The sequence below is a fragment of the Durio zibethinus genome, chromosome 7 (genome assembly GCF_047325235.1).
Source record: "Durio zibethinus cultivar Kanyao isolate XHJ-2024 chromosome 7, ASM4732523v1, whole genome shotgun sequence".
Taxonomy (NCBI): Eukaryota; Viridiplantae; Streptophyta; class Magnoliopsida; order Malvales; family Malvaceae; genus Durio; species Durio zibethinus.
Genome location: NC_143168.1, coordinates 18,334,470 through 18,356,538, shown reverse-complemented (window position 1 = coordinate 18,356,538; position 22,069 = coordinate 18,334,470). Strand labels below are relative to the sequence as shown.

Below are 22,069 nucleotides of genomic sequence, written 5' to 3'. Positions count from 1 at the left end.
GTAGAAATTACATCGCGATTTATGGAATAATAGTACAAACAAAAAACTCATGTATGAAAAGCAAAAAAAAAAAAAAAAAAAAAAGGTCAAGAAACAAATTTCAAAGAAATTTTCATATTGCTTTTTCAATCAGCAAATCCCCTCTACATGGGAGTCCAGCAGGAAGAAGTTTTGGGGTTCCAAATTGCAGGAAGCAAAAACTTCCTGCCCTTGTTTCCATGAGCATTGAAGGCCCCTCCAGTGGTGGGGTCAATATGGACCTTGCCAGGGTTTCCAGGGAAAGAACCACTGCCAAAGATGCCTCGGCAAGCCAAGCCCGGGCCGATTGGATTTAACTGGATTCCATTGTAGAAGCCAGTGCTTAGAGGATTGGTGACTGTATCAGCCAATGCCGTTGCCAAGGCAATTACCATTGAATCAGCTGCCATATTGAGATTTGGCGGTTGTAGGACCATCCCTTTTGGCCCATTGTCAGCCTGGTGGAAGGGCCATCCGCATGCTCCAGGGCACTCCGTTTCTGGGTTCCCAACTACGATGTATGGCTTATTGCTATCTGTGATTTTATGAAAGATTTAGGGGACCTTATCAAATTTATCAGGAAAAAGAAGGAAACTGAAAACTTACCAACAACTCCATGATCAGCACATTTTCCAGTGCAAAGTCCTTGTACAGTGACATCTCTTGCGGTTACGATGATGGGAAAGAGGTTGGGATCTCCATTAGTAGCATCTTGGACAAGCTTTGGAATATAATCTAAAGTAGTCAAGATTTTCCCATACTTATATGTAAGATCAGTAACTTGTTTCACCACCTTCACAATGATTTTTGGGCTTGGACGTCCTGCAAGGGGTGATCCTGGCACTGCGGATTGGTAGCTTTCAACCACTTGCCACCAGCTGGAAACTTGAGGTTGGAGGTTGGTTCTGTCACCTTCATTGTTCAAAGACTTGACGAAGTTCCTAATAGTACTCTTTTGGACTCTGCCACAGTTACCGTACCAAATGAGGGCTACGTTGAGGGATCCGGTCAGGAGTGGCCCGCCGTGATGGGTCATTACCGCCTTCGACGTAAAGGGGTCGTAGCCGTGAACCTGGCCGAGGGAGGGAGTGAATAAGAGGAGCAAGAAGAGGGCAAGAGAGAGGAGGCGAATTGAATGAGAGAAAGAAGATGCCATTGTTGTAAATTGTGTTTGGCCTTGGAATGTGTTGAAAAATATATATAGGCAATGCATGATATAGGCTATTTTAGGGAGTCAAATCATTGATTGATCCTTGGAAGAGGTTGATATCCATTTTAGGAATGGTAAAAGTTAGACAATTTTGACTGAAAAAACAAATGAATTCTATGAAATGAATCCTCCGAGCAAAGGGGAGGATGAGGTGCTTAAAACAAAGGTAGATGTAAGAATTGGTCAAAGGAAGCTGGCATCAATGTTACCAAAGGAAAGACATCCTCAAAACAGATTATCAATATGATTTCATCTCATCTCAACAACATTTATATAATTAGATTTTGACACATTCATTACGGATCCATAATGGATATAATTATATGTTAAATCTAAAAGTGGGTTTTCTTAAAATATTAATCATATACAAAATTTATAAAAAAGTGTAAAATTAATTAAAATTATATGGACGTAATTTGATTGGTTTTTTTCGTCACGTAAAAGAAAAAAAAATAAGTTGAAAAAAAAAGAAATTATATAATTATAAAATAAATATTGAGTTATTTTTTCATGTGAACATTTTTTAAATAAAATTAATTTATTTAAAATTTATGTTAAATAATATTTATATCTTTTAATTATATATATTTAGTTATTTATTATGATCTTATTCGAGTTTTATATTAATTTACTAATTGAATTAATTTCACTATCTTAATTCAATGACATCTAAATTCGATAATTTTAAATATAATATGATAACAAAAGTGATAAAAAAATATATGTAAAATTTTTAAAATTTCGATAAATTAAAATCACATATAAATTTAACAAAAAAATGTTTCACATTAACGCAAATGATAATATGATAATTTTCGTGTTTTATATGTTTTGATACAAAATAAATATAATACAAATATATGAATCGTCAGTTTTAATAACGTCAAATTCAATTAACCACTTTATTAATAGTATATATATAAACTATTCATCGTTTATATTGTGAATTACCTAATTTTTTTATATTAATATTATGAATGACCTCTAAGCTATAATAAAATATTTAATATAATACTTAAATTTTAAAAATCTTTAATATAATACATGAATTATGAATTTACTAACTAGTGTTGTACTTAGAGAGTTTTGTAATCACAACATATCATTTAAAATTAATTACATTAAAAATGAGTATCACATTAATTAACTCATAATTTAGATATCACATTAAAAATTTTTAAAATTCAAATTTTTGAATTTTTTTTAGGTTAATCATGAAAATAACCCATTTTTTTAAATCAAAATAAATCACATTGTTTTCACATAAGAGATAATTTTTTTATTTTTTTAAGGTTGTCAGTCCAACCCATTAAACCCAACCCAATCTCATAGGATTATTTTTTTTTTTTAAATCGGATTTCGAGTCAATCAAATCGAATAATAATAAAAAAAATCGAGATTAGATTTTAAACAAACCTAACTCAACCTGATATATATATATAATTATTTTTAATTTTTTATTTATATATTTATATATTTTTTAATTTTATATATATTAAAAAATAATATTCTATTAAATTTTTGGTTAGATCGAATATGATTTATGTAATATCATGTCAGGTCGAGTTCGGATATGAAAAAAAAATTTTGAGTCTAAATCAACTCAAATTCAAGTTTTATAGATATAAAATCAGATCGAATTCGAAACGAACAAAAACTTATTCCGACCCGTTGTCATCCTTATCTACAGTCTTTGAAATCAATCTAATTGGAAAATTCCATGCAGCATAAGCGAATCCAACACAAAGAGAGGAGAGAAATACACATTAGAATTGAACTTATTATTTAAGAATACAATAGCTATTACAATGTAACAATTTTCTCTTTCTCTTTGTTTTAGGGAACAACAGATGAAGGAGAAAAGCGGAGGGGGTAAGGAGAGTATATGCTAGCCATTGAAATTTTTTATTTTCTCTTGGAATATGTCAGCCACAGCTACTACACTTTGTTAAACATACTCGCATCCTGAACACTCAGTTTTAATCATTCTCTTATTTTGTGTCGATATGAGACCGCGAGTTTCTTTACATTTAGGCCATTTCACCGTCTTCTCTTCGTTCTTCATCAGCTTTGCGGCAACAGACTTCAGACCAGTCTTCATGCAACTAACAACAACTGTAACAAGCTCTCTGCAGAACACAGGTTTAGAACAGTTATTCCACAAAAACAATTATCCAGTTCTTAAAAGTAGTTTGGCAGGCAGAAAAAACATTCTAATGCAATGCTAGTAATGGGAGAAAAAAACAAATGGAAGCAAAATATTTAATATCCCAGTTGCAGAGCTGCTATCATAAAGAAGCTTTATGTTTTCAAGAGACAAACCAAAAGCAGTGTCTTGCTAGGAAGATTGAAGATTTCAACTTTGCTTGACCAAAAGGTCTCACACTATTGTTGCTTAGTGACATGAAAAATATAGCATAATTGTGTCAGGTTATAGACTCCTCTGATTATAGTCTGGCTATCATAGCCAGCACGACGAGAGTCATCTTGACAAAAATCAGGCAGACTTATCCTGAAGAAGGAACAATGGCAAAGTTCTGAGAATGCTCCTTTCTAGCCTCTACTAAAGCAAGATCTTCCTAAATATTAGGAATAAAGCTTTTATGACTCTGTTTGTAGAACACCTACAGCCAGGGAAAAAAGTCGATCCTGCATTCTGATTCTCTAGAGTTACATGGTCACTGAACGACAAGAATTAATATGATCAAGAAAAGCATTGCTACATTATTTTAACTAAAATAACTAATAGAAAACCTCCTGCAGCCTGGGGGGACCCGGCCTTAAAAAACAACATCAAATCTAAACATACCACACAAACGAGAACCATTCTTGAACATTTCAAGTGACAGAAAAGATAAAATGCTAGGTATTAAACCTTTGGTAGAATTTCAATGTAAAATCTAAAGTCTCAAGAGCTTAATCATCTGCTGGAAATTTCTCATAAACTATTCTTCCTTCTAGTAATTGTCCCAAACTTGAACTTGGACTAATTGATAATAAACAGACTATAAGTGTAATCTGAACAGGACCACATGAATAAAATGAAAATGCTTCAAGCATCCTAAACTAAAAGCCTCTAAAATAAGATTTCATGATTAGAGCACCAGTGCATAGATATTTAAAATTAATCACATAAAAAATTCAAACCACTCTGGCTGTTTCAGTCTTGACGGTCATTAAACCTTAAATATCCTATTTCCTACATAAAATCCCATAAAAGCGCATAACTATATTCCATACAGGCCACAAGAAGCTCAAGGAAAAACAAAGCTGAAGATCAACAAAATTACTTCTGACTCCTGCTTTCATAATTCTTTAAACAAGATTTCCACAGGCTTATCATATCTCATTTAAAAATTAAATAAAAAAAAAAACATTTACAGTCTTAAAATAGAAATTAAGTAATTAGGAGCCAAATAAAGTAGTACAAGGGCTGATACTTTTACCAATCCAGTAAACAGTATAATAGGGCAGGGCAAGCTATGCCACGATTGGAGTCCTAAACCTTATTTACCTTTTTCCACCTGACAAAACCCTAAAAAATTGCAAGATTTGTTCATGGAGCATCACCAATCTCCGGCTACTCCCTATATTGATGAAATCATATGTAAACCTCATTTAGAATGCAAAGAAGAGAGAATAGCTGTCTGGCTTGATATTCATAAGCTAAAATAACACCCTCAGTCCTGGTAATACCATAGACCTGAATCCTACTTACTACTCATAAGGTTCATAAAAGTAGGAGTATGAAAACCATCCACTGCACCGCATAAGCCATATGTTTCTTAAGCTTCTTTTGGAACTGTGGGGGGAAAGGGTTCCACCATGCTTCCAGACAATCTTTTAGTTGACTGAGTCTGTCTAAGACCTATGTTTGATAGAAAGTTGAGCATGGCCCTAAATATTGTCTGTTCCACTTGTTATGATCTTCTTTCTCTAGCTGTAAGTCCTGCTTTTTAAATTGCTATGTGCTCCCATCCTATAGTGGTAGTTATAATGAGGTAGTTATAATGAACAATGAAAAAGTAAGAGTAAAATCCAGTTCTCTACCAACTCTGCCTAGTTATCTGTTTAGCAGGGACCGTAATTATTATAGATAGTTTGAAGTTTTATATTTTTATATGGCAACATGTATGATCAAAAGGTTCATTTTACACTTACAATGGTGAGCAAGGAGAACGACTGCCATTTACATAGTAAACGAACAAATATGAATCATAATGTTGGGCATCGATCAAGTAAAACCCATTCAACCTCCGCACACACTTGAATGACATCTTCTTGTATAAATCAATGGCTGGGTTATTATAAGAAATCACATGCAAGTAAACTGCACGGCATGCTGGTATTCTTGAAGCATATTTAATGACCTCATTGATAAGTGCTGTAGCTGTTGATTCAAAACCAAGCAAATTTTGGTCACAAGGTAAAGACACATTTTTAAAAAATTGGAAAGGAAAAGGAAGAGGAAAAAGAAGAACCATTAGAAGAGAAAAAGGATCCTACCTATGCCAACATTTCTGTAAGCAGCTACCACTCCCAGTGTCAGAATATAAACTAATGTTTGATCCTCCTTTGATGAGTCATACCTGAAAAAATCTGCTATCTGCAAGGTAGGTGTTGGTTGAAATGAATTTCATGATTCAGAAACAATTTATCAACCAGAAGCAAGTATTTAAATGCTTTATTAAAAAAAGGAGAAATATTTGGGGCCCAAAACAAAGCAAAAGGTTGAATGTCAGTATTATCTTTCCATGACAATATTAAAAAGAAAAAGAATATATTCGCTTTTAGAATCACAACAACTTTTATACCATATGCGCCCTACTTATTCAAACATTTTAAAATGCTGCTTAAGCCATAATTCAACCACCAAGCAAATATCATTAATACATTATATACACTTATGCACATAGATGACACACCTCACTATCCTTTGCCAGTACAATTCTTGCAGTAACAAATCCAATAAGCTCATCACTTTGACCATCAGGTCGACTGCGATCAACAGCTGCCCATGACACGATATCACGTCCATTCACAACATTCTGGAAAAACTCAGACTCATACCTGAAGAGATTAATATCTTTCCTTGAAGATGCAAGAAATACTCTTTACCGAAACCCTCAATAGGAAATAGATGCATTTCTTACCTGATGGGAAATACGTCACTGTGGATTTGTTCTAACATCTCTAAATCAGATGGTTGTATGGACCTATAGCAGATGGTAGGACGATGTGAGATTTTTGGGTTCGTCATCAAGGATCGTATCATTAATCCCCAGGAAAAATGTGATAGATTTGGATAAATTGTAAAGAAATTCCTCCTTCCATTTATGTACCATCAGCCACAATCGCCATATAGCACTCAATGAAAACTGACAAAGAAATTTCCACACTCCGTTAGTTCCTTATGATGTCAAATACAGTGCATACAACTACCTCAGCCAAAAACACAAAATCACAACTCACAGACATAATAGGGAGAAAAAGGTCCCTTCTTTTTATAGCTAGTTCACCCACCTTTACAACATTAGCGAAACTTAAAAAAAAACTGATAGTTAAGATGAAAACGTAACAGCCTTTCCATTACAACATCAAGCAATTTTTCACACGATATAATTGAACTGCTTAATTGTTCCTTTTTCTATTAGCTTTTACATCTGAAAATCAAAAGCAAAAACTACTTTTAGCTAGAAAATCAAACGATCTTTTTGAAGAATTAATAATTAAAAAGGTATCTTCTTTTAAGAACAAAATCAATTATTTTACTTCTAACCATACGCTTTGCTTTTAGAAACCTTTTAAGAAGCAAACAGCAAGTAGCAAAAAACAACTCAACCTAAAATAAGTAAATAACTGATAATTAAAAAACTTCAAAACAACCTCAGATTCACTTTCTTCCACCTATTTCCAAGAAAAACGAAGCAGAGAAAGCTTAACCGCTAAGTATCAATGAACATTCCACCAGCCATTTGATTTCAAGTTCCAGAAACCCCCTGATCTCCATTAATCAAAGGCTTTCTGAACTCACCACTCAAATTTCTTACCTTTTTTTTTTTCTATAAACAACATAAAATAAAACCCAGAATTCCAAATACCCTCAAAAATCAGAAAAACCAGGAAACCAAGGATAATAACTCCAAAACCCAAGCTTGAAATGAACCCAAATCATTAAACTACGAGAAAAAAAAAAAGATCCAAATAACAAAGACCATATATCCATAATAGCAATAAAAAAAAAACTAATAAAATTTTTTGTTAAAAAAAAAAGAGAGAGAGAGAAGTTACTTACCCGGAGAATCAAAGGTAGAACAAATATCGAAGAAGTCGAAAAGGATCGTGGGAATTCAAAGGGGAGCTTCTGTGTGTTTTAATTTTCTTTGTTGAGGAGTGAAGCGGGCAAAGGTAAACGACAGAGAAACATGCGACTGGAGACCGGACACGGGACTTTTGTCCTCTTGATGATTGGTTTATTGATTGTTGTTGATTGATCAGAGTTTAAAAAAGTTTGAAAAGTAATAGCTGAAACAATAAAATAAAAATAGATTCTTTAATTAGTTTCTTAGGCTAAAGAAAACTCAATGTGAAGGATAACTCTTTGTTATAAAAAAATTAAGATAATTGATAATTCTCTCAAATAATAAATATAATAGTAACTGAAATTGATATAATGAGATAATAATTTTTTATTTTAATACAAATTTATTAAATAATCCAAAATGAAGCTCAGATTTGAAAATTCTGGATGTAGCCATGGACAGCTCTACTCATTGTAATTTTTTTTCACATTTCATTTGATATTTAACCTTTTTTTTTTTTTTTTTTGAAGATAAGAAGAAGTTGAAGTTGAATTGGACCATTTAAACTAAAAAAATACTTTGACCAATTATCGAACCAAAATATTGAAGATGTTAGTTTTTGTATTTTATTTATCATGAAGATGAAAATTATTTTATTAATATTGAACCAACTTAATGTATAATCGAATTGAATCTACTTAAATTTAATAATAAAGGAATCAAATTTAAATTGTTAACAAATGACTTACCTCATTTACCTCCTTAAAAGGTTAGTATCAACATCCATACCCTTCTCAAATTTACTTTTAAATCGCTCCATTTCTTGCATCATATGGATTTGTTTAGGAAAGTTGTCTTAAATTTTTTAACATTATGTCCTCCATAATTAAGAAGAAACAAAACATACAGTTCGCTGCGTTCAAATAAGGATGTTCTTACACATGATCTCAAGATTCGAACCCAAACTTGTCAACTTAAAATTTAAAGTTTTAACCACCAAGATGTCCCATTAGAGACAAGAGGCTGAAGAACTTTTAACTTGGAAAGAAAACAAAAATTGAAACTTCTCTCAAGAAATTCTACTGGAATATATGTATATATAGAGCCTATGCAAAGCTTCAAGATATGAGAAATGATGTCAACAAAACTCTTGCAATCTACAAATATTCTTGAAATAATATGTACAGAACTTCCTATGACTTAACAAACTTGAACATTAAGTCACAATGGTACTGGAGGGAAAAGGGGAGAAGTACATATCTGTACTGTGTATCAGCAGATAAGGCTAGATCTCCAAGTCTTGTAACTAACAGCATATCAATTAACTTATCATACATTGAAAAAAAAAAAAAAAAGAAGCAAATTGTTCTGATAATTTGCCATGTAAAGAAGACAATTCCTAACTTTCAGATGAATATTCTCAAACCTAGTACATAAGAACATCGGAAACTGGTCAAGACTCTTGGAACAAATACAATCTGTCACAATTATGCATGTAGGCTAAACCACCCAGCAGGCCAGCCACCAGGTATAGTTAGATGATAAGATATCTTTCTGCATTTAATTGTTTGCTCTAGCTCCGAAGATTGCAAGATTTTTCTCCCCAGAGAAAGAGCTTTTCATATCTTCTCATTAGTTATATTAGAATAATCTGCCTCACTACATATTCTAATGGCCAGCCAAGGTGAGGGTACAGAATAAACAATTTAATCAAACATACCCCAAAAGGGAAAAAAAAGAAACATATTCACTACCTGTAGTCATATATAGCTTGTATGACAAGATCCATATCATATTTACTAGCCTGGCAAATCAAATTAAACAAATTTAAGACATTTATTACTCCAGGTATTCTCTGGCTATTAACCTCCTCTACTTGTTTGTTGTTAGCACCATATTGATACCAGGTCCTTGCAAAAAAGCAAATAATTTAACCTCCCTTAATTATGTTCAAGGATGAATTTATTAACAGACTAACCTTTAAAAATGACAAAACGTGCGGCTTGACAGAGAAGAGGAAAGTACGTAATATAACTTCCAGATTGTGATTGACCTGAAGTACTTCCCAACCAGCACCAGCACGAAGATCTAGAAATCTGACAGCTTCTAACCTGCTGTCATCTGCGAAACAACACCTGCACACAGAGACACAGAAGAATAAAAGCAAAGGTAAAAGACAGGTAATAGTCAAACTTAAAGCAACTGAAAAAGAGGAATAAATGGTTTGGAAGTAAAATTATGTGTTATGGCTGAAGCAAGGAAAGACTGGACATCGATTCCACTAGCTTGCTAAAATGGAATTTTGAATCCATGAAATGAAATTTCAATTTCTCACAAGTCATATTTCGTAAATGAGAGAATCATTTTACATTGCCTCATGGCTATCTAATATGACCAACAAAGTTCAGAACTTTTGCCTCAGAAATTAGAAAAGTAAAAGTGCGTCCAAATTTGCAGTGTAAATGAAAATAATCAGTGCAGCCTTTTTCTGGGATTGCTTCCTGTTTTAAGTCGGTAAGGGGGTGATGATTTCTTACAAGACTTTAGAAGCCTGTAAATAGTTTATTGCCAAATAAACAAAAGAGGTATTGCTGACAACTAGACAATAAAGACTTCATTGTCCAATAAATTGAATATATTATGATCATACGGTAATAAAAGGAACAGTATGCCTCTAAGTACAATCACTACTTGTTTTGAGAATTTAGAAGGCTTACTCTCTGGTAGCCATGAGATCAAGTTTGAAGTGCTTTCCAAAAGCCACTGGCAGTACATGAAAGGACAGTTAGTTTGGTCCAAGAATTGCTCATTTATTTATCTTTCCAAGGCGTGCTCATATACAATGGGCAGATCCAAACATTTTTAAAGGAAATAATGATATAACTGTTGCTTACTTGCAATGAAAGGCCAAGTATGCAAAAAGAAGACCTGCTTCATAACTGTCTAGACACAAGACAAGAAATTAATTTTGGGTATAAAAAGCAGATAAAAGAATCAATTGATAAAGGGTCACCAACATCAAACATTACATGTCATCTGCTATTCCAAAGGCTCTTCTCTCCATAGGTGTGAATGCACCAGCAGAAGATGCTCATCTTCAAAGATCCTCTGAGAATGTGCTAGGATCTTCTTCCAAATATGAAAACCTAGAAAGAAAAATGCCATATCGTTGGATATAAATAGCAGTACTTGAAAACTAAAACAATGCCATGCAATATTTCATTATGTATTTCCCTTCTTTTCAGAAGAATACTCTAATTAGCAAAGAGGGAACAAAGATGTATTAAAAAAATAAATAAATAATACATGATCATACCAAGGAAATATTAACCTTATTCTCAACAAGATTGGTGATTTTTTTGGCAGCCTTCGAAGTGTCATCTTATAGCTTTAGAAGCTAGGTACTAATCCACTTTTAGGACAGACATCAATTGTAATGTCATGCAAAAGGGGCTTAATCTAAAATATCCAAAATTTCTAAAAAACTGGAGTCCCTTATATCATTATCTCACTATGTGAATCATGAATTTCTACACATATAATGATTTTGCGATGGCCATCTAAAGGACAAATATTAGCTCAGTTGACTGCACGCTGTTCAGCCAGCAATGCACAAATCAATGTACTCTACAGAACCAAGTAAAACCACTGCCCTGGGTTGCGAAACTTTCCAATGATGTAGATGAAAATCAGACTACATCTTTCTGGGAGAGAGGGGTAGGGTGGGTGGTGGAAGTAGAAAAGACAAAGAACAACACAGCTGTACCTGATGTCAACAGAAAAGGCTAGATCTGGAAGCCTTGCAGCCAAATAAGCAGCATCTCTTTCTACTATTGTACCATCATCAGTCAAGAAAAAGGTTGATTAAACATTTAAAGTAAGCAGAGCAAACCGATTGTTTTTAAGGAGGATAAATCCAGACTTCAAATGAATATTGTCTAACAAAATACCTGAGTACAACAGAAGAGGGTCCAAGACTCTGGTGCAGTCTTTCATGATTACACATGTAGACTAAAGCACTTACAGCACCCTCTAATAGCTTAATGACAAATTATGCTCTGCGTTTAAATGCTTACTCTCGCTCAAAAGGATTCCAAGACTTTTCTTCTAGAGAACAGGCTTTTGATATTTTCTTGCTAGTAACTTTTGCAAAATCTGCTGCACTATATTTACCATCATCTTGGAAGGTGAACCACCATACAGAACAAAGGTACTTCATTTCTAAAGCTGCCCAAAAGAAAAGGCAGCTAGCAAACTCATATATAGTTAATATGAAATGATAGACCTGCTCCGCTGTTTTTGACCCAAATCCACCAAGAAGTAACAGAAGATTCCTACATATACCTTCAGAACTGCCCTGTAGACAGGTGCATAATCAAGACAAATCAGTATCATTCCTTTTACATTCAGATAATAAATTCCAATTATCAAAAGAAATACAAATTTTACTTTTATGATCAGCTGAAACTTATTCTGCCACTTCATCTTACCTGGAGGAAAGCATGACTATGGAGTTCATTGGCAGCCATCATATCAGCCTCAATACCACCAGCTCATTGTCCGGGGTAAACCTTCATGGTGAAAAGTTTTAGTATAGTGTATCAATAACGGAAATTGTTAACACCATATGGTCAAAGAGCCTAATTTGTGATTCAGTTTGTATTGTAGATTTTTTTTGGTTCTTTTGTGTGGCAAACGAGCTAATACTAAATGCAGGTAGAGAAGCTATTTTCTGCCCTTTTTCAATGCACCTTATCTCTCACAGACAGAAATTTTCCACTTACGTGGTGAGATAAGTGTAAATATATAAACAAAATCAACAAGCACTTAAACCCCCACTCTTAAGGATTAATTTGAGATATGAAGAAAGAAAAAGACATAAACAAAACTTCTCACATTGCATAAGAGAAAATTTGAAGAACTAACTCAACTTCCAATTATTTAACCAATTAAACTCCACATAATTATGCTATGGTAAATTAATCAAAGGCAACTCCCAGCAAAAACAAGTTATGCAGATACTATCTTTCTATTTGTAAGGAATAACAAACCCCTATCCATACAAATGACACAAAATGTATCTGAATAATGTGTCCCAGCAAAGAGTCACCAATGAAGAACTCTAAAGCATACATCAAGATCAAATAAATAAATGTTAAGACCATATTTCACATTAACTGTGGGGTTTCTCACTTTTTCTTAGACTATGTGAAACTATGGGTGATAAAATGGATGAGGATTGAGGAAAATATATAAATAATATCACCTTAAAGATAACTGGTGTGCCCTTAAATGGACCCTGAGCTATTTATCCTTCATAAAGCTTGCAGATGAACTGCCATGGATAGCATCAGTAGGAAGATGTAAAACTTCTGCAAGTTGCATCAAAAGTAGCAAACATTTGTCTCCATGTTTGTGCCCATGTGCATACATGTATCAGTAAAAAAGCACCTGACTTTTACATTCCCTTCTCCAACATCTTGAACTCTTAATTGCCCATAATCTTCAGATGAATATTCAAGATCTGGCCCTGACTGAAACCCAGTATAGCTGGAAACAAAAGTTCAGACCTTTATCCATGTCATCTTTCAATAAAATTTGCATCAAAACCCAAAATTTAACAAAAAATTGAGAATAACAATTTCCAATCACAAATGCAAAAACCTCATTTTGCGGGTAAAAAACAAAAAAGGGAAGAAAAAGATATTTAAATCTTTCATATTCTTTTGTTGCTTCCTAAACCAAGATAAAGAACACATTGAGTGGTGGTTTCTGTTTTTTAAGGATCCTAACTTTAGGAGGAAACTATTAAAGAATGAAAATCTAAGTTTGGTTTCTCTCACCATCTATTAGCAACAACAAAAGAAAAAGGCTTAAATAACCTTCTCTAGGAACCTGCCCTTTACATGCATCTGCTTCTCAAGATGCATGTGCACAAACAAAATTATCTACTCTAGTGAGGTTCAGATATCTAATCTATTTGTTCAACCAAAGAATAGCAAGCAGTAATGAATAACAATCATAACATTCAAACTTTCCCTTCTTTTTACCATATTGTTTTCAAACATTTCCTCCGCAACCAACTGGAAGGTTAAGTACGAAATGTAACATCCAACAAACATAAACCCATTTTTTCTACTCTACTAAATATCATCACTTTCTGAGCAACCAAATTAAAGAGTACTTGACAATCAAAATTACATAAAGAAATACCACATTCATCCAAAATTCTTTTATTTTTCTTTTCTCAGTAACCAAACAGAGACAAGAATTCACATTAAAACCCCACCTAGTAACATTCATGTGCTCCTGAATGTGCGTGTATGCCACGAACAAAAAATTTTACAAAAGGGACGTTCCAACATTAATTGAATTTCATAATTATGAAAAAAAAAGTAGAATTCAAGCTTCCTTGTTACTATAATTCCTGTTTATATTTGATGCATCCTCAGCAAATAATTATATTCACTATCCACAAACCGAGACTAGCCACCTCAACGAAATTAACATCCATCCTTAAAGATGTTTAAAATGTTTGACGAGTTTACTTAGAATTATACACGGATATTTATCATTTTCTCACAATTTCTCGGGCAGTTAAACGAAACAAAAATTCCAAAATTTTATTTTCTTTCGTTCTCTTCCAGTTTCCTAGAAACCTAACAGAAACTACTCGTCTTTTGGCTAAGGCTTGAACATTACCCAAAAAAGTAGAATAAAAGAAACGAAAAACACTAAACATGAACACCACAAATGCCTAAAATTAGTAAAAAAAATAAGCAGCGACTCAAAATTCTCTTCTTTTCATTTAGTTTTCCGGGGAACCAAATAGAGGATGGGAGAAAAAATTTTCATGAAGAAAAACCGAATCACCTAGTAACATTCATGAAACCATAGCTACCAATCACTCGGCACTTCGAATGAGTCAGGACTGGCACGAGTTCGACGACTCACCCAGCTGCTCACTCGCAGTTTTCTCGAAAGGAGAAAGATGGGTTTTCGAGACAGCGAAGAAAGCAAAGGAGAGGCAGAAGAAGAGAAGCGATCGGGTGTGGTATAAAGCATGGCTGGTTACCGTGCTAAGCTCAGAGGAGCAAAGCTGCTTTGTTTTTTATATCCGAATATGAAAATTTGCATTTGGAAAATGCTACGAATATGGAGATGGCGAGGCAAAGGAAAAGGATAAGACCTTTTCTTCACTTAATTAAATTATAAATAAAAAATTAGTAAGTAACATAAAATTAATAGTAAACAATAATAATTTAAACGCATTTCATAAAATCGATGCTATCTATCCTCTATACTGAAAACAATCCCTCCGTTGACATTTGTTTAAGATTAATTAGTGGTTGCCAAACAATTCGTACATATGGTTTTACAGACCGCTACGTGTTCTTTCCCTTCCCTTCTCTTCTTTTCTTTATTTTCTTTTCCATCCAACCAATCAAGTCAAAAGCACCCTAAAACCCTTCTCTTCTCTTTAACTCTCTCTCTGCCGCCAAACTCACTACTACTCTCCCATTTCGTTCGCTAGTGTACCGTACAATTGCCCTTTTTTCTTCTCTTCCTCTTTGTCTAGAAAATCTAGCTCTTCCTTCATTTACTCCCATGGCAAATCCCCTCACTATCTGATCTTAAGACCGATATTTTCGAATACCCTTTTTTCTCCTTTTTCTTAGTAATTTTTATTAATAAAAGCCAAATGAATTCTCTTCATGATTCAATATCAGCAGCGAACGCTGCCGCCGCAGCCAACGGCATCACGGTGCCGCCGTTTCTGAGCAAAACTTACGACATGGTGGATGATCCATCGACCAACTCGGTGGTGTCGTGGAGTAGCGGTAACAACAGTTTCGTTGTCTGGAAAGTGCCGGAGTTTGCAAGGGACCTTTTGCCTAAATATTTTAAGCACAATAATTTCTCCAGCTTTGTCCGACAGCTTAATACTTATGTGGGTATTGCTTTGATTTTATGTTTATTCGTTGTGTTAGGATTGCGATTTTTTTATACTTATGGTGGCTAATTGGACCTTAGCTTTAGGTTATAGAATTCGAACATTAGACCCCCTAAGTTGTGTTTCCTTGCGGAGGATTGCAATTTTGTTGTTTGAAGGCGTCATGGTTTTATTTTGATTTTGAGGGTCTAGTTTTTGTTTTTTGGAATGTTTAGATTGTATGGAAATTTGGTTTGTGACTGTGAATAGTTTTAAGTTAGTGATGGAGTTATCATGGGAGGAGAGTTTTCAGAACCCATATGGGTGTTGGATCATGAATTTATATTATCGTTGTGGTGTAAGATGGAATATGGGTTTGATTGAGTGGGGATAGTAATTTGTTGAAATATTGGAATTTGGATTTGCCACTGCAATATGCTGGTTATGTTGTTGAGGAGAAACAAACGTGACTTTTGTTAGCGCTTTTCGAAATTGGATAATTGAGTTGCTTTTAGCTGTTGGAGTTCCTCTTATTATATAGGATTGACAATGGTAGGTGGATGATTGGTTGAAAAGCATTTTCCCTGCGATATTAATGTGGATGAGTTGAGATGAAATATAAAAAGTAAAAACTGAATGTTTGGATATATGATATGGGGTTCTGGTCAAATGTTTCCAAACTTCAGCCAAAAGGGTTAAAGGACCTGATAAACACTCTTTATCTGGCTGTCTGTTTGGCTAAATTTGGAAATGTCGGAATGAGGGTAGCCGAAATAATTGACTTCTAATGCTGCTATGGAGTTTTTGTTGCTTCAATCAGTGAATATGTATCCCAATAGCATGTCAGGAGGGTTGGTATGTATAGGTAATTACTGCTCATACAATTTTCAGATACGGGTATCTTCTCTGGTTTTCTTTATCTATAAGCATTATTTTGAATTTTTCACTTTAATTCTTACTGCCATCCTTGATTTCCCCCTCTTTTTTTTTTTTTTTTTTTGGCTGAGCTGAGCCCCAAGAGAATATACATGCATTCAACTTCTTAGTATCTATAACTTCAGAAAAATCTTAGTCAGTTAAATTAACAGCATTTTTTGTTAAGTAAATATATGATATTACTGGAGATTGACAAACTTTATTTATCTCGATCTTCATGTTATTTGCCTCACACATATCAGTTCATTTTTACTTTTAACAAATCCATTAATCATGGTATAGACCTCAACTTACACCTTAAACCTGTTTTTACCCTGCAGTTGCAAGTGTAAGCTAATTTACATTGGTAGGATTGTAGTTTCTTAATAGAAAATTTGTTGTTTTAAGCAGAACAGTTATTAATATCAAACCTTTTTTATCCTAAGTTGAAATACAAACCTACTTTATCCATTCCACATGCTTAAAACTCTAAAGACAATTTTTTTTAAGCATAAGTTACATGGCAGCATTGATGAATCTGCCAAAGTAATAGCATACTGTTTTAAGGAATACTGCATCATACAAAGTTAAATTAATATAAAATGGTCCTTGTGGATGAATTTATGCTAAAACCTTTGTTTTGTATTATAGTTTTTTTGTTTTTTTTTTAGTTAGGGAGTTCTGTATTATAGTTGGCTAAGAATAATCAAAGGTTCTAATAATCTAGTTTAGATGATATTTCTAAACTAAGTTTGAGAAAAAAAATACTGATTTTTGAATGAATAGGTCTGGTCCAAAATCTGGGCAAAAGCAAATAAAAGAACTTGGCCTAGTCTGATGGTTTGCTTTATTGAGCATCTCTTGGTTCATTTGGTGAAGTACGATCTTCTATCATGTAACCTTGTTTAATCTACTCACTTTTGGTATTCATGTCAAGAAGAGATTGAGATTCTGTGACTGATGACGTAGCATTTCTAAATTGAATGCACCTGAACTTATTCCTATCTACCTCATGGCCCAGATGTGATGCAGATGAAGTTTAGTTTCTACGCTGGTCCAAGTTCTAACTTCTTAGATGCAGGAATCCTGTAGTAGTTACTAGCTTGATCTGGTATACAGCTACATTCACAATAAATTCCTATCAAACATACATCCACAGATTTAGCCATTTACATATTTTGACCAATTTTCCTACCATATTAAATGATACTAGTTATGGGCCTTCTTTCTTACTAGTCTTATATGTTAAATTTGAATTAGTTAAAGTATTTCACACATTCACTATAATGTTTTGCTCCCATATCAGTAGCTGAAATGTCTAGTGCTATTGTTCCGTATGTGATATTTATATTGATTTCATGTTTCTTAAACAAATTCTATATGCCTTCACTGACGTTTTTCATCTAAATTGCTATAAAGCCTGGAGATATATTTTATCGTCCATAATATTATCTGTAGTTGATCTTTTTTCTTTTTGGTTCTTGTCATGTTTGATCTAACTACATGTCAAGAGGAAGGGCCATAAGCTAACATTTTGTTTTGAGGATTTTCCTAGTAAGATACAAAATTCTCAGAATTCGCTGAACTGACAATTCAATTCCTAATTTTCTCATATTAGCTTTTCTTCTTTCAAATTATCTTTTTTAAAAAAAAGTCTTTTGACATCTTAAAATGTTTTTTTAACCAACAAGTGAACAAAAGCATGATGGAGAGAATATTATTTGTAAGCCGCTGCTATGGGTTGTAATTTGAAATTTATTCGTTGAGAGGGTGGATGATAGAAATTGAAGTTTTCTGGCCTTTTTTTTTTTCTTGAGCCAAAGACCTCATCAAATTGTAATTGTGTTTTTATCTGTAGGTTTAAGTATATGCTTGTAATTACTAATTGATTGTGGTCAGGCATTGGGGTTCAATCAAGACAGATGATATGATTCGATTAGATATTAAATTTCAATCCTGCTTTACACATATGAGGGCTTGCTGCATTCTGTTTGGCAAATATATACGATAACTCATGTTGTTGATTATCATAATTTTTTTCCTTTAGGGTTTTAGGAAAGTTGACCCTGACCGCTGGGAATTTGCTAATGAGGGATTCCTAAGAGGTCAGAAACATCTCTTGAAAACTATCAGCAGGCGGAAACCTGCTAATGTCCACAGTAATCAACAACCCCAAGTTCAGAGCTCATCTATTGGAGCTTGCATTGAGGTAGGGAAGTTTGGACTCGAAGAGGAGGTTGAATGGCTTAAGAGGGACAAGAATGTTCTCATGCAGGAACTTGTTAGGTTGAGGCAGCAGCAGCAAGCCACAGATAACCAGTTGCAAGCTGTTGGCCAGCGTGTACAGGTGATGGAGCAGAGACAGCAGCAAATGATGTCCTTCCTTGCTAAGGCCATGCAAAATCCAGGTTTCTTAAGCCAGCTTGTACAGCAGCAAAATGAAAGCAACAGGCGCCTTACTGGAACAAACAAGAAGAGGAGACTCCCCAGGCAGGATGAAGAAAATTTAACTGGTGAAAACAGTGCCATATCTCCTAATGGACAGATCGTAAAGTTCCAGCCTTCACTGAATGAGGCAGCAAAGGCAATGCTGCACCAGATTTTGAAGATGAACACATCACCTAGGCTGGAACCTTTGATAAATAACCCTGGTGCTTTCATGATTGATGATGTTCCTCCTTCCAATGCATTAGACAGCAGGAGCTCCTACAGTCAGATTTCTGGAGTGACACCTTCTGAAGTCTCACCAGCTTCTGGGCAGTCTTATGTGCAAGCAGAACCAGGTTTTCCTGACACTTGTCCATCAACTGCTGCTCATTTAACAGCTGAGCATTCTAAAGTGGATCAAATTTCTGGGAATGTTCATAAATCAGAGAAACATGCAGTTTTTACGAATGTTCCTCAAATGCAAGGAATTGTGCCTGATAATACTATTAGATTTGCTGATAGAAGTTTGGCAGGGTCTGAGAGAGGGAATGTAGAGTACACTGATCCAATGTCAGCTTTTTTGGATGGTGCAATGCCTGTAGAAACTGATATCTTTTCTGCTGATCATGATATGAACATCTTGCTGGATGGAAACCCCAAGCTTCCAGCAATTAATGATGTTTTCTGGGAACAGTTTCTTAGAACAAGCCCACTTACTGAAGACACAGATGAAATTAACTTGAGTTCACTGGAAAATGGTGCAAATGGGGAACAGGGAGCACTGTTAGAGCAAGAGAGTGGATGGGATAGGATTCCGCATATGAATCATCTTACTGAGCAAATGGGCCTTCTTACATCAGATATCAGGACGGGTTGATGTCCCACAAATTGTATATATGTGTTTCTCGCTGCAATGAGGTAAATTTTTTAACCAACAATTCACCATACTGAGCTTGATGAGCAGGAGTGCTATTCTCCAAAGATACCAGAGTTAGCTGATAATTAGGTTGGTCCTTGCTGACATAGTACTAGTAATTATAGCAACCGTTTTCTGTTTTTCTTTGGCCCATCGTTGTGATAAGTTATTTATAAATATTAAGAATGCTCTACTTCATATTCAGCTTCAGTTCAAATTCATGTAATGTCATTTTTCAAAATTGCTCGTGACATAAAAAGAATTTATTAACATGTGTATTAACTTCGCTAATTCCAAATCAATAGATGACGAGGAAAATGCTCTTTGTATTATCACTTTATAATTCCGACACAACTTACTGCACAGTACACAGACAGTGTCTTGTTCAGAATCATTTTCACATCTTCAGGCTGTCAATTGTTATTGGCTTTATGAAGCACAGTGTGAGAGAAATTATATGATTTTTGAGTTTTAAATTTTCTATGGTTTTTGCAGAGGTTGATGATATGTGATGCTGGCAAGAAAAAGCTTTGGTTCAAAGAGAAACTTGTGTTGTTAAGAGTTATTCGCGTGTTATATGTAGTAATAACATAATTTGCGTTCGAAATGGTTATCCAAAGAAATATTAATAAGAATTATGTTATGTTTTCTCCCTGTTTTAGTCATAGATGAATATCAGGAACAAGATACAGGCTTCAAATATGATGCAGAAAAATACCCTTTTCGTTATTGCCCTTTCTTCCCTCTTATACTTACAAATGTTCGATTAGAATGCTGAAAGCTCTAAATTCAGATGAGATATCTCCTTGTGCTTGAAGCATGGAATAACTTATAAGCCACTCTGTATCATGAAAGTAAGGTATAAATGACCATTGCTCGAGACCTTATGAAGTTGAAACCCCCTCCCTCCCTTGATCATAAAATGATGGGTTTGAGCTCCTTGCATAAATCCGGTCATTGAGAGTAGACTTGATAATTTATATTTTTGTATTATGTAAAATATTGATAAGTCGAATATTCATATTGTATATTCATATTATGTAAATATGATAATTTATATATTTATATTATATTTTACATAAAAATTATATGTTATAATTTGTATTGATACGAAAATTATAAAATATATTTTTAAATTTTTATAAATTTATATATAATTTTTATTAAAATTTTAAATTGTATTTTTTTTAACTATTTATGTGTTAGAGATGAAAAAGAGATGAGGGCAACCTTGGTAGCATTGGGTCAATGATGGTGAGGAAAGTCATGAGAGAAAGAAATGATAGAATCCTGATAACTTTGAATTCATAAAATTATATATAAAAAAAATGTAAGAAAGCAATAGATCCTGTTGCAAGTAAGGTTTTAGCGTATGTTTGGTATATATGATTATTATAAGATAAGATAAAATATTATTAAGAATAAAATTATATTAAATAATATTATTTTATTTTATATTTAATATGTTCAAGTATTAAGATAAGATAATTTTATTTATTGATTAAAATTATTTATTTTTAAATTTTATATAATTTAAATTATTAATGTAATTTTTAAAAAATATAATAAGATATGTAAATTTAATCATGTGAATTAAAAATAACTCTTTACTTCAAAAAAATTAAATTATCTTATGCAAAAAAAAAAATTTGATTAATCTTTCTTATAATTGTATTTATTTTTATAAATATAAATCAAATATAATCTAAAATAATTATTATTTTATCTGTCTATTATTTCATGCACTATAACTTGAATTCATGCTCCAAACGTGACCTTAGGGATTCATGCTGGAACCTCTTCCGTCTTTCTATGCGTTTTTTTTGTTTGTTTTGTTAGAACATGGACAGAAAAATTTTACCGATGGCTTTAACTCTTTTAATCTCTTTTAAGGAGTAGTTGATGAGAAATTACATTCTGCAGTTACATTTGATAAATTTAAACATTAAAAAAATACGGTAAGAAAATTATATAAAAAATTTTAACTATAATAAATTTTTATATAAAATAATGACTTTAATCTCTTTATATTAATGTTAATTTAAAAATATTTTCGCTTTTTTAGATTTGAATTTCGATTTAATTATAAACGGTGTATGATCAGTTAAATTTGATGACGTGACAATTAATCAGATCACGCGGTGTTAATCTAATGATGTGACATGACATTGGCTATAAGAAACTGAATGCGTTTGATAAGGTGGAATTTTTTAATCCACGTAACCCATTTTCCCTAAATTAACCCAAATTCCAAATCTCTTTTTCCTTTTTCATTCCAAATTCCAATTTCTTTTGAAAAAGTCTCAGTCAAACCAAAAAAAAATGACAAAAAGAAAATCACAAGAGTC

The 22,069-nt window shown here is 33.4% G+C and overlaps 4 protein-coding genes across 11 annotated transcripts; 1 reads left to right on the top strand and 3 right to left on the bottom strand.

Annotated features, from left to right (window-relative positions):
- Positions 1 to 72: 72 nt before the first annotated feature.
- Positions 73 to 1,469, bottom strand: LOC111277760 (protein EXORDIUM-like 2). Its single transcript, XM_022864180.2, has 2 exons — positions 625 to 1,469; positions 73 to 553 (listed from the first exon to the last, which is right to left on the bottom strand). The coding sequence occupies exons 1-2, from the start codon at positions 1,229 to 1,231 to the stop codon at positions 144 to 146; spliced, it is 1,017 nt and encodes a 338-aa protein (XP_022719915.2). The 5' UTR covers positions 1,232 to 1,469; the 3' UTR covers positions 73 to 143.
- A 1,519-nt stretch (positions 1,470 to 2,988) lies between these two features.
- LOC111276904 (histone acetyltransferase MCC1-like) lies at positions 2,989 to 7,748 on the bottom strand. The gene is made up of 6 exons (XM_022862866.2): positions 7,524 to 7,748; positions 6,382 to 6,606; positions 6,154 to 6,298; positions 5,735 to 5,834; positions 5,390 to 5,618; positions 2,989 to 3,357 (listed from the first exon to the last, which is right to left on the bottom strand). The coding sequence occupies exons 2-6, from the start codon at positions 6,501 to 6,503 to the stop codon at positions 3,177 to 3,179; spliced, it is 777 nt and encodes a 258-aa protein (XP_022718601.1). The 5' UTR covers positions 6,504 to 6,606; positions 7,524 to 7,748; the 3' UTR covers positions 2,989 to 3,176.
- LOC111276903 (uncharacterized) lies at positions 7,635 to 14,738 on the bottom strand. 8 transcript variants are annotated; one of them, XM_089763731.1, is made up of 10 exons: positions 14,404 to 14,738; positions 12,797 to 13,080; positions 12,021 to 12,101; positions 11,481 to 11,887; positions 11,297 to 11,360; positions 10,560 to 10,676; positions 10,425 to 10,469; positions 10,248 to 10,293; positions 9,509 to 9,665; positions 7,635 to 7,753 (listed from the first exon to the last, which is right to left on the bottom strand). In XM_089763731.1, the coding sequence occupies exons 6-10, from the start codon at positions 10,564 to 10,566 to the stop codon at positions 7,730 to 7,732; spliced, it is 279 nt and encodes a 92-aa protein (XP_089619857.1). In that variant the 5' UTR covers positions 10,567 to 10,676; positions 11,297 to 11,360; positions 11,481 to 11,887; positions 12,021 to 12,101; positions 12,797 to 13,080; positions 14,404 to 14,738; the 3' UTR covers positions 7,635 to 7,729. The 8 variants fall into 8 exon arrangements, 5 of the variants coding, with proteins under 5 accessions (XP_089619857.1, XP_089619855.1, XP_089619853.1 ...); XR_016343553.1 differs by lacking the exon at positions 7,635 to 7,753 and having other exon boundaries at positions 8,727 to 9,665; positions 12,797 to 12,865; positions 12,982 to 13,080; positions 13,820 to 14,715; XR_016343552.1 differs by lacking the exon at positions 7,635 to 7,753 and having other exon boundaries at positions 8,727 to 9,665; positions 12,797 to 12,865; positions 12,982 to 13,080; positions 14,404 to 14,714.
- Positions 14,739 to 14,858: 120 nt separating this feature from the next.
- Positions 14,859 to 20,450, top strand: LOC111276902 (heat stress transcription factor A-1b-like). The gene is made up of 3 exons (XM_022862865.2): positions 14,859 to 15,481; positions 18,426 to 19,723; positions 20,217 to 20,450. The coding sequence occupies exons 1-2, from the start codon at positions 15,233 to 15,235 to the stop codon at positions 19,680 to 19,682; spliced, it is 1,506 nt and encodes a 501-aa protein (XP_022718600.2). The 5' UTR covers positions 14,859 to 15,232; the 3' UTR covers positions 19,683 to 19,723; positions 20,217 to 20,450.
- The last annotated feature ends 1,619 nt before the right edge of the window (positions 20,451 to 22,069 follow it).